Raw genomic sequence first — 13,138 nt, 5'->3', positions numbered from 1 at the left:
CTTCTATTCTCACCCTACTTGATATTGCACAGTAGTGTTATATTATTTTATAAAATTACATACAATTTCATTGAATTCGCTTCATATGGTGCTAATTTCATGCTTCTTTCAACATTTAGTTTACAATATAATTGTGGTCGTTAGCCTTTGAAAATGTCATCTTTTTTATAGATATTGTCAGACTTTTTCTTAAGATGTCTGCTTGTTATTTTTCCAGTGTTTCTTTTTATTTTGCTTTCAATTTAAAGATTCTAAATATTAGATAGGCTTTCGTCATGTTTCATAGACATTTCAGTTCTTCTGAATGTTACGTGCATTTGCATGGATGTTTATTCTATCTGTTTAGACAATAACCTCTCAATTATTATTTCCGTCTTGTAAACTATTATAACATCCAGTCTTCTTTTTTGTATGAATTAATGTGTTTTTACCTTCAAGATTAATATTATTTTGTAAATAGATATACTAGTAATGTTTTTTGTTTTAGTATGTTTAAAATACAAATGTTTGTATAGTTCTATGTGTAATACCTCCCTCATGACACCGTATCTGTTCTTGTATACTTTTGGAGCGATATACGAGATATGTTTAAATGCTGATTCGAACTAATGTTAGCGTTTAGAATTCTCTAACCGTTAATTTACTAGTTTACCTTGGTGTTTTTATTTTATATATTAGATAAAGATCACACAGAATTTCAATGGTAACATTTTTCTGCCACGCTTGCAATATTAAACTTTGCTAAAACAAAAAGGGCACAGATTGTATTTACATAGCATTAGTTATTTTATATCAAGCTATATTTTTTATTGGTATAAGATGTATTTAGATAACAACGAAGATAGCAAAGCCCTTTACATCGTCGAACGCTATCATATCTAATAATAAGTACGACCACATACTGTTTTTTACAATTGCTTCATATTCGTCTGGTTTTTAGGAAAGAAAATCTGTTCCACGAATATTAGTTTTTATTCATCATTCGCAAAAGTGCCACCGAAGCTAGCTTTCCTCAGCAGTTACAGTGTTCTTTTAGAGGCAAGTTGCTGTATAAACGGCCATATCATAATTGTATTAAAATCAAGTCAACTGTCAGCATATATATATATATATATATATATATATTCGATACAAATAATATATATATATATATATATTATTTGTATCGAACGAGTGTATCTACATATATTTTGTTTACTCGATCGCTACATCTCTTCTCTCTCAGCCCCTCTTTTTCTCGCTCTCTCTCTTTCTCTCTCTCCCTCTTTCTGTCTGGATATATATATATATATATATATATATATATTGTAAAGAAAATTAATTTTTAGGATATTCAAAGTAAGAGTAAAATAATTTGCATCGGCCAAATTGCCGTTTGATTGATGCAACCTGATCTTTTTTTTTTGAGAATTATCACTGTTATTTTTCACAAAAATGTAATCCTAATTATTTTACTAATTACATATTCAGATCGTTATATAATTCTTTTAGAGTAAAAAGAGAGTGACCAATTCTCTTGGCATGACGTCACTTTTGGTGGGATTTCGCCTTCCCTTTCTTATACATACTTTATGCTGATCACATAAGTTTATTTTTTGGGCTTTTAAAATTCTTGACAATTCCATTAACCATTTCAATTATTTAACAGTTTTAATAGCCGTGAGTATTTTTTATTTCGCTTTAAATTATTTATAGTGGATATAGTTTTAGCGGCTTCACATAAGGCATGGACCATATAATATGTTTTTATTTTTTTTTCCTTACTTTTATACACTAGTTCATTTATAGAATAAATATTTCTCTTCGTATGTATTTCGAATTTTATTGATCATTACTTGTGAATTTGTTTATTGTAAATCATGAAAAATATTCAACAGAAAGAATACATGATGCAGATGACACTGTTTTGTAAATTAATGTTTAATATTTTCCGTATAAAATACTTATCATATAGTCATACGAGTGCACCATTGCGCATATTGTTGAGAATTAGTTAATACCATGGTGTTAAGTTTATGAACATTATCGGTATCGATTATATCTGGAGTTTAATTTTTTAACATTTCGATCGATGTATTCATCGATCTTCTTCAGGTATTTTTTTTCGAATTCGAGAACTTTTACATCAGCTCGAGAATATTTCTGCAAGGAATCTTGAACGGAAGCCTTTATGTAATCTGTGGGAGTATCATGCTTTAGCTCCGCAGGTCATTGTTGTGTAAAAGTCCGAAGTAAGTTGCAAGTGAGTTTTTTTATGGATACCCGGGTGAGGAGGTAACTTTTAACTTTCAGTAGAATGTAACTTTAAATAATTATATCAAGTACTCCATCCGCTACTAAACCTGTTTATTCGGAATTCCTTGCGGATTACCGAGTTTGCTAAAAATATTTCTGAGTTATACAGGAAGACTCCCGAATTCGATAATATACAGCTAAACTATATCGGAGGCTATGTATAGACCAAAATTTTGTAAACATTACAATCAGGATGAGAACAGTAGTCCGAAGAATAAAATAAAAAGCAAATCCTTATCTATAAAACCTCGGAACACATGAACTAACTATGCTATATGTAATTTACTTCAGGAAGTAGAACACGATTTCTGTTATTACAAGCTGATGCTGAACTACAATTACAGTATTTTATACATGTGTTTGTTTCACTTATATTAGAGAACCCTAAGGTATGTTTTACCATATGATATTATCACATACATATTTGTACTGCAATCATCAAATCGCACTTAGGCAAATGAGTGTAAGTAACAAATTAATTATCTCTTCTTTTATGGGTTTCTAGTTGATCATCTTTTATTTAAAAAATAGTCTTAAATATTTTGCTGGAAAAAAATGAAATAAAACAAGTACGAAAAAAGAGAAAAATGAAAAACATGTAAAACCGTAACAAACTCAAACGTATATGCATACACACACATATATACATATATATTTGTATGTATATATATATATATATATATATATATATATATATATTTATATGTATATGAATAAATATATTTATATATGTATGAAAAAACACTAACTCATTTTTATATATTCATTTATTTATTTACTTATTTAAAACAATGTAGACAATAACATTCTTGCTTACAATTTTACATCGAGTTACAGAGAACTACGCTTAAACAGACAATAACACCTCTCCACTGTCCTTCCAGAAATAGTTGTATAAAGAAATTTAATTCAGAATATTTAAATTTCTTCAACGTTATTAAAAATTAATAGAATCTATAGCGCTTTCGTCTTGAAAAGGTTTCATTGTTTTTGAGGTGGCAGGTACATTGCTGATTAAATGGATGTAATTGTCATGTCACTTGAAACAATTAAGGCATTCTGAAATAAAAAAATATATAAAGAATATATGAATTTTGAATAATATTCACAGTGTAAACATCATGTAAAACGGATATATTAGTAAAGACAAGGGTAGATATGATATACAAACAATAAGAACTAAACAATATGCATTGTTAAATGAAACATATAAAATATGGGATAATAAAAAAGGATAAATAAGTACAAAATGGAAATCATAAGAATTGCATTACCGCAATATGAATTATGATTTGTATGACAAAATATCTATATGTAATAATATTATAATATTATGATTTATCTTTCTATATAAATAAAATGAACTCATTTTTCACGTCTGATTTTGACATTAATAGGATTAAAAATCAAGATATTTCATGCAAATATAATATGCACAAATGGCAGAACAATATCTGAGGTGTGTTATACGCTGATTATTTCTCAAATTCCTCGATAATCTTAGATTTCTATGCTTTTTCTGCTGAGAAGTCACGGCCAAAATCGGTTAAGATCAATGGAAGTGGTAAAATATTTTCTCTCTAATAAATTCCTCCTCCCCCTTCCACCACTTAACACCGTTTGGGGATCGTTCACAAGGAACAGTTGAGAAGAGAACACCGGTTTGGCTTCGTAGTTCTTTCATGTGAAGTTATTTAAAATCACTAAACTAATCTGCAGTGCTCTGTGGCGTAGTGGTTAGCGTGCTGGACAATTCAGATTATATTTTCACGTTCGCGCCGACCTACCGTAGTCGTTTTTTTTTTTTTTTTTTTCCTAAACAACTGGAATGGACTTTTCTTGGTGGCCGAACTGTTAACGTTGCAGATGTTTGTTTTTTTTTCACACTTTTTTCCCTACTTTTACTCAAGACTCCGGGTTTGATCCTTCCTACTTACCTACCATAACATTTTTTAACCCCCCCGTCCCGGAAACAAACACTCGGGCAACGCCGGGTACCCCCGCTAGTGAATAAATAATAAAAATAGCAATCTATTAGAATCGTTTAATAAATATATGAAATTTATATGAAGTAATATGTTAATGATGTGCACATTATATGAGTGTTGTTACTCTGGAGAGAAAAGAAAAAGAATGCTAATGAGATACGAATGTTTGAAAAATCCCCCTTCCGACAGCCAGTATTATATAGAAAACTGAATCCCTAATGCCCTCATTTGAAGACACGGAGAGACAAGGTCATCCACTTAGCAAAATACATTTTATATTGTTAGGATTTGTATTCGACTTTTCCTCAGGTATAAAATATGTGTTTTTAAAGTAAGTTTTTCCAGAACACACCTCAACATACAATTTAACTTGGAAACTAACGTTGATAAACGAACGCGGTGTTTTTTTTTCAAATTTAGTCATAATCGACAAAATAATTTTTAAATGAGTGTATCTAATAAATAAAGTGTTTAAGGTGTTTTTTGTTTCCGCCGATAAAATATGGACGTAATAGATCTGCATTTATATTATTTATTAATTTTCGTTTCGCTTTTTGTTTCCGCCCCAACAACTGGCAGCTGGGCCGTAGCCGAGATTGAATTTACTACAAGAGTTTTTAGTGTAAATTCAAAACTTGTCGGTAGCTAAATAGTTGATGTTTCGCCAGGGTTATCAAGGGTATTTTTATCGTGACGCCATTACTATAAGGGGTGCCTACAACGGTTTAAGATAGCTCTACGAAAAGATGGACTTCGGAAGTTTCTCATCGTGGTACTTTTACCTCGCGGCACATTTAGCATCTCGCCTTCCCAGATTGTCACTCCTCTGGTACTGGGACGCTCAACATTGCTAAACGTCGATGATCTAGCGAAAAACGGTGTGTCAGATGGATTGCGCCGTGATATGTATTATTTAGAATAATCGGACTGCTGTTATCATCTGGAGCCATATTTTCACAACATTTAGGCCGATGTTATCTTTAACTTTTCACAATTGTATCTTGTCGAAGTTATGCATTTCGGAAGATTCCCGGATTCGTCAAAATTCAGCAAGGACAATCGAGTTTTACAAGATACACTTGAAAAAAATAGAGGTTTAATCGGCCGAGATATCGTGAAAATAATATTCAAACTGAAAATAGTGGTGAAGAAAATGAAATAAATAAAAACTGTCGACCTTTATACCAAAAATTGTGAAAAGCGTATTGTCTTATTACACTCTTGTACATTCTTCTGTTAGTGTATATGAAATAATTGCTATTACGGAAATGTCCGTGTTCCATAATACTTTCAGATTGTTTTGCGGTTGTGTACGAGCTTCACACATGATTCTGTACTTAGTGTAACATACAATGTTTCATCAAGGCAATGGTATTGATTCGCAATAATCCAGGAGGTTTATTCTCGCAACATTTCCTTTGTCTTTTAAACAGATTTCGGCATTTATAATTTATGAAAACATATTTTAATTGAATAAAACAGGATAAACAAAAATTACATCGACCAGAATGGAATTCATGAGAAAAAATGTTTCATAATAATGAATAATAAAATAATCAACATATCGCAGACTTTAATTTCTGAAAATATCAAGATGGAAATTTACTTTTTATTCAGGATTATTTTGTCTACGTTTGCAAAAAATATTGTCATTTATAGATAAGCGTTATTATATTGAATCGGGCCTAACAGGAGACTGTGGAGAGTAGGGCAGTGAGATGCTTGCTCACAATGCATTTAAACGTCTGCAGTTTGGCACAGTATGGGAAGGAGTAGATAAGGAGAGAATTCCAAAGCCTAACAGTTAGAGGAAGAAATTGTTAGAATAGAAGGCTTTCCGATATCTAGGGAACTCAACAGTCAAAGATTAACTTATACTGCTATGACATTGCAACAATGTATTCATGTTGCATGTGAATGTTATATACAATTCACTTGACAAAGCAGGGGATGGTAGAGCGGTAGCTCTAAATATATCTAAGGACTTTGACAGGGTAAGGCATGGATGACTTCTCAGGAAAATCAGATCAGACGATATCACTGGAAGAATAGTTGACATAGTAAAATCCTTCTTAGATAAGAGAAACATCCAGGTTTTAAAACAGCATCAAATTTAAAAAGGGCAATTAAAAGAATCGTTTTGGAATAGGAAACTTATTTAGATTCCGATACCGATTCTGATACTCTCAATCATTCCAGTTGTTTTTGTCCGATTTCCGAGCCAGTTTCCGATTAATCGCCCCATCAATAATATATATATATATATATATATATATATATATATATATATGTACATATATATACATGTATATTGTGTGTAAATATATGTATATATATACATGTATATAGTTGTATACACTGTATATATATAAATATATACTTACATATATATACATATAATTAAATGTATACAGATAATACAACTATATATGTATATATATATATATATATATATATATATATATATATATATATATATATATATATATATATACTAGGAAAAGTACCCGTCGTTGACTGGGTTCAAAAACAGTCTAGAGAAAATGAACTCTTATTATTATGAAAAGGAAGGGTTGTAAATTTTGGTTGAATTTGTGGGTATCAATATCAAAGCAAAATATGATGATAGTAAAAATAAAATAGATCAACCCCATAATTTATTATACCATACCTGTTCACACTGAAACACTTATCACAATATTTTGTGGATCTATATTATAAAACCTTGTTTAACTTTGTGACATATTTCCATTCTATGGAGGTCAGGTGCGAACAAACACCCCACAATTTTATTATACCATATTTCTTCAAACTGAAACATAATTATCAAAGTATACTTACGCAGATAGATATGAAAAGTCTTTATTAAAGTGTGTGTCTATTTCCATTTTATGGGGGCCAGGCCCGAACGCAGATCCTACAATTTTATTATACCATCCCTATTTAAGTTAAAGCATACTTATCAAAGTATTCTCATGTACATCTATACCAAAAACACTTGTAAACGTTTTTTAATTTTTTTATTTCCATACCTTGTGGGAAAGGCACGAACGCAGACCCCACAAGCATCATTATGCCAGATAAAACATACCTATTCCTGTGTATCGATACATCTATCATTATATGTAATCAGTTTTTTTTTAAATAGTCAACCAGACACAGACACAGACACACACACACATTCAGCTTTATATTATATATAGATATGTATATATATATATATATATATATATATATATATATATATATATATACATATACATATATATATATAGCCTTATACTTTTTTATATATGTATGTGTGTGTGTGTGCGTGTGTGTTTGCGTGTGTGTGTTTGCGTGTATAAGTACCTGCCGTTTCCTGGTAAATATTATACAAAATATAATTTTGTTTATTCCAAACGAAGGGAACTATCTGTATGTGTACGACTACATATGTAAGCCATTTTTCAAAAGTCGAATCTGTATTAAACAAAGTTTCGCTCGGTCGAATCATGTGGAAAGAATTAGATTGAATAACAACTGTTGCGATCAACCACCCAACGGAGTGACACATCACAATAATATAATAGTTGTATTAATTTCTCCTATCTGGAGTGATGGGTTTATTCGTTAGTGAATCAGAATCACACATAACTGAAGGATATATATATATATATATGCATATATATACATATATATATATATATATATATATATATATATATATATATACATATATATATATATGCATGATTGATTGTTAATTATTATCGATGTTTGTGTAAAGTATAAATTGATGTTTACCTGCGCGATTTCAAGCGTTGTATTCTCAAGCATAGTGTTGGAAGGTACCGTAAGTTGAAAAGATATACCTGAAAATAAATGCAAATATAAACGTCGTTTACAGTAATATATTTCTATTTATTAATAAAGAAATATTTCAGGAGTATATCTCTTAGAAATGCTATAAAAAATTAGATTTTCCCTAATCCATTAACCGCTTTCTATCACAAAGTTGAAATAATATATATTAAATTCTAAAATAGTTTGCCTTTAAAACATTATTTGATAAATGTCTGAGGAAACACATTAAAATAATGACTAACGAGTCTGTGTCACAATTAGTGTGTATTTGCATTAATAGTTAATATTTTCAGTCCTTCGTATAAGATATAACCTTTTTTTAAAACCATTTATAAATGAAAACCCAAGTAAAATCGATGAAAGTAAAGTATTAGTGTTAATGTATTTGCATACATTATTTCCAAGTTACAGACACATACCAGAAAAAAAACTAAAAAAAAACTAGTAAACTTAATGTAATTTGTCATATTTTGTACAATGTTATCAATAATAACTCCTGAATATATCCAGTACGAAAATATCAGTGTGCCCCTTAAAAATATTGATTTACGTAAATAAATTTTGAGAACGCCACGCGATATGTGCATTAGATAATGAAACCCATTTTTAATTATAACAAAAATATGATTAGTTTTATATCTTAATAATAATTTTAAGAAAGTATTTCTATTTTTATATTCGTATAAAAACGATGTAAATGAATATTTCTTCCTGTTGTACTGTGCTGTTTTAATGTAATTCAGAATTTTTAATATGCTATGCATAATTATTTATTTCGCAAAGGGTGTCATTGTTATATATGGACTGGAAATAAGAAAAAAAACATATTAATTAAGTCTTAATAATTAACAGGAAACGTTTACCCTAAACTCCCAACTCGGCAACGATATATTGACTATGCTTTGATTAAACAGAAAAAAATACACAATATCGATTCCTTTCATATAAATATCTTTGATAATATTTACTGTTTACATAGAATGCTATTTAGAGAGGGAAATCATAGGCAAGGTCCGTGAGAATATAGAAAAATAGCGTGAATATTGTGAATTGTTTTTTAACAAAATGTCTCTAAATATGATCTGATCACGTGAAAATCTTTTCCTTCTATATTTGAATATGTAAAAACATTTGCGATTTGTTCCGGCACAGCAATTCGTGAAATAATGAGCTTTAATTTGTTTTCAGCTAAGATTTACTGTTCAAGTAATCAGTAAGAGACAAATCTTTTACGGAGGTTTTCTATTATTTCGTTCTGTTTTCAATGTATCTCTTCGAGCGCTTACCTTTATTTGATTTTGTTATATTCTTACTTTAAATAAGAATACAGCAAGAAACATTGGGTTATGGATGAAAGACAAAGGGGTTTATTTACAAGGGAATACAGGTGGCATAAGAGTTACTCCACATATTTTCTTATTTTCTTCCTGTCTTTTTTTCCTTCTGCCTCAGTCACGCAAGAGGGTCAATATATCCATAGTTCATTTCATCTATGAACGGATGTTAGGTTGTTCCATTACATCACCTTCGTCTCAAAATAAATTCTTCCATAGAATTTTGCTTCTACCATTTTTTTACCTATTCAGACTTAGTTAAAAAAATTCGGTGCTTTTTATTTTTTCTTTCACTTCTCACCATTTGTGTTTGCCGATGTTTTACTTTTGGAGAGTGACTGGACTTCTGAGTTATTAGTACTCCCTTGCTTGGAGCATGTGTATGGAAAGTATCGTATAGCACTTCCATTGGTAACTCTTGGTTTCTGACTGTTTCTATGTACCAGGGTCTCAGTTGGTTTATATGTGTTTTTGTGGAAAAAAGTCTGCATTTGTATAATGTAAACCATTCTCCCAATTCTTCTTGAGATTATGCCTTCTTCCCCAAAACTCTTCCCTATCCGATAATTTTTGAAAAAAACTTTCTCCCCGTCATTGTAATCCTTGTAACTTACATTATCCTTGATATTTTTTATTACTTTTTCTCTTGGGATTAACCGGTCGATCACCGAAAGTACCTTCCTGACAAACATAATTTCAGCTGGAGATAATTTAGCATTTGCATTTGGATTAAGTGCTATCCTATATATTGCTAAGCATTTTTGAATGTTTTTTCTTCCGTGTCGACGTTATTAATCTTTTTTAAAGCTCATTTAAAAGTATAGACAACTCTTTCCTCTTGTCCGTTTGATCGAGGGTTAAAAGTTGGTGTTGTAATGTGTTCAATGGCCAGTGCCTCACAGTAGTGCTTGAATTCTTGACCTGTAAACATAGTGCCATTATAACTAACAATTGTTTTCGGAACTCCGAGCCGACTAAATACCTCATCCAGCGCTTTTATTTTTTGCCGCTGTAGGGTGTTTGTATTTAAACGTGTTTTGGCCTTTTTAGCATACTATCTACTATTACTAGGTAATAAAATTCCTTTCAGAGGTCCTCTGTAATTGATATAGATGCGTGTCCAGGGTACATCTGTTTACGGCCAAGGTTGCGTCCGTATCGGGGAAGATCTAGCGGCTAGTTGGAATCCTTTACATAATGTTACCATTTTCTCAATGTCCTGATCCATTCAAGGCCAGTATGTGAATCCTCTCACATGGGCCTTCATTCTTACGAGTCCAGGAAGTCCCATGTGGAATTCTTTTAGGATTTTGTTTTGTAATACTTGCGGTATTACCGCTCTGTTTGCGTACATCAGAGTTTCATCACACATAGAAAATGGAAACACTTTTAATCCTTCTCCATTCTTTTCGTCTTGCCCCACTTGTTATTTTTTATGTTGTTAATATATTTATATGCTTTCGCTGCTTTCTTTATTTCCTCAAGTGCAATAGAAAGTTCCCTAACAGTATTTATTAATATATCTGTTAGTTCATTTTATTCTTTAATGCTGTTATAACAGTTTCTTCAAATTCAGTTTTACTGGGGACCACTCTCGACGAACCATCTGCATGTGAAATTTTACTAGATGCTATGTGTTTCAATTTGAAATGGTACTTGAGCAAAATAATACTCTATCTCTGTAATCTATTTGCCCTATGAGTAGAACTCTGTTTTTTTAACCAAAAATCGATAGTAATGGTTTATAGTCCATTTCCAAGACTAAAAGTCTTCCATGAATGAATCTATGAAACTTTCTCACGGCATACACAATCGCCGGAACCTTTTTTTCGATTTGGCTCTACTTTCTTTCAGCGGGAAATAAAACCCTCGAGGTATGAGAAACTTGTTTAGTAGATCCATCATCCATTCTCTCTAGTAGCACCGCTACTAAACCGTATTCACTTGCATCTGCCACTACTGTTAAATCTTTTTTTGGATCGTACTATGCTAACGCTAGATCCGATAACAAACATATTTTAATTTTTGGAATGCTTCCACACATTCTTTTGTCCAGAGATATTTTTCATTCTTCTTCAATAATTAATTTAATGGGGATCTGAGTTCGTGCATATTTGGGATATAAGAATTATAGTAGTTTGCTAGACCCAAGAATGACTGTAACTTCACTACATTGTCTGAACTAGGCATGTCTCTAATTGCTTTTGCCCTATTTGGGTTAGGTCTTCTACTTTCCCAATCAATTATTTGTCCCACATATTCTGTTTTGTCCATACCAAAATTACATTTTTGAGAGACACTTTAAATCCGTAGTCTTCTATTTTCTCGAATACATTACGAATATGGTTTTATGCTCTTCAACATATTTGCTTCTCATCAAAATGTCGTCTAAATATGCCATTGCAAAATCCAAGCCTGCTAGTATGTCATCCATAATTTGTGGGAATAAATTTGGTGCTTCTTTCAACCCAAACGGCAATCGTTTTAGGGAAAATTATCCTTTATGAGTATTCATTGTCAGGTATTTAGAACAATGTTCGTGGACTTTGCCCTGCAAACATCCTTCTGATGAGACAATTTTTATGGAAAAAACCAAGCTCCGTGTGCATGCTCTTATCCGTTTTAATCTGAGATTTTTTTTAAAATATAAACGTTAATATTCGTTATATTCTCTATGGAAAATAAAAGCGTGTACTTACCGGGCAAAATAGCCTGAAGAATGTGTGCAAGAGTACTCACAAATTTCTGTAGTAAATCATGCTGAAATAAAAAAAATCACATGAACATAAATTTAACTTGATGCATCATCATATCCAACGTAGATCCGGTTTGATCCTTATAATAAGACTTGTACTTTAAATTGAACTCGTCTTACGTCAAATTCTAGAAGAAATTAGCCGAATTTGACATCCAATAAACATAGTCGAATACGACATGCAGTGAGCGTTATTAAAAAGGCAAAAATCAACGATTTTAAATCAAGTCACATCATATCAAGTCACATCATATAAGTCACATCGTATAAGTCACATCATATCAAGGTTGCAAAGATTTACTTCAAATTAATCATGATCTTCGGATTACAGTAATGATAAATTATAGCGCCATCTGTAAGTCGATAAACATCCTTTAAAGAAAAATTTTGAATTACAAAAAAGCTCATCTAATAACTAAAAATATGCCAAGTTGTAATTAAAACAACACTGCTTTATATAAGGTGTTTTACTTCTATTTTTCACATTTTTAGCAATGATACTTTCATTTTAATCGCTTACTTGGAATGTACCAACAACACCTAAAAGTAACACGGATCGATTTAAAATGAGAAAGCTTCATTTTATATGAAAATTACTATTTTAATGTAAAGAAATACTAAATTGCGACTTCAAAATGTTCTCATTTAAATTAAGCACGATTAAACACAATCAACTATAACCGAGAAATGATCACATTAAAAGGTGCAAATCGTTGTATCAATGTAACAAATTACAACATCTAATTAAAATTTAAACTTCGATTATACAAAGCTCGAATTTAAATTAAAAAGCTTATCTTCAACTAAATAAAAGCTTATTTGCCTGCTTTGCAATAATAAAGACTATTGTAAACAAGGCAAGCTCACTCATCTGTGCTAGTAAATTACTACACCAGAGCGTATAATATAATTTTATATGC

At 31.0% G+C, this 13,138-nt stretch overlaps 1 protein-coding gene across 2 annotated transcripts in view; it reads right to left on the bottom strand.

Moving 5' to 3' along the window:
* Positions 1–3,047: 3,047 nt before the first annotated feature.
* Positions 3,048–13,138, bottom strand: part of LOC145276827 (bactericidal permeability-increasing protein-like) — a 92,121-nt gene continuing 82,030 nt past the window's right edge. For both annotated transcript variants that reach the window (XM_080128177.1, XM_080128179.1), the window contains exons 13-15: positions 12,163–12,223; positions 8,070–8,137; positions 3,048–3,354 (exon numbers count right to left, since the gene is read on the bottom strand). In XM_080128177.1, coding sequence (XP_079984303.1) covers positions 3,310–3,354; positions 8,070–8,137; positions 12,163–12,223 — 174 coding nt within the window. In that variant the 3' untranslated portion in view covers positions 3,048–3,309. The remainder of the gene's footprint in view (positions 3,355–8,069; positions 8,138–12,162; positions 12,224–13,138) is intronic.

Source organism: Euprymna scolopes, chromosome 5 (assembly GCF_053919585.1).
Source record: "Euprymna scolopes isolate OS-2025 chromosome 5, ASM5391958v1, whole genome shotgun sequence".
Lineage (NCBI taxonomy): Eukaryota > Metazoa > Mollusca > Cephalopoda > Sepiida > Sepiolidae > Euprymna > Euprymna scolopes.
Note: the sequence above shows the minus strand (reverse complement) of the source record. Positions and strands in the feature narration are given on the sequence as shown.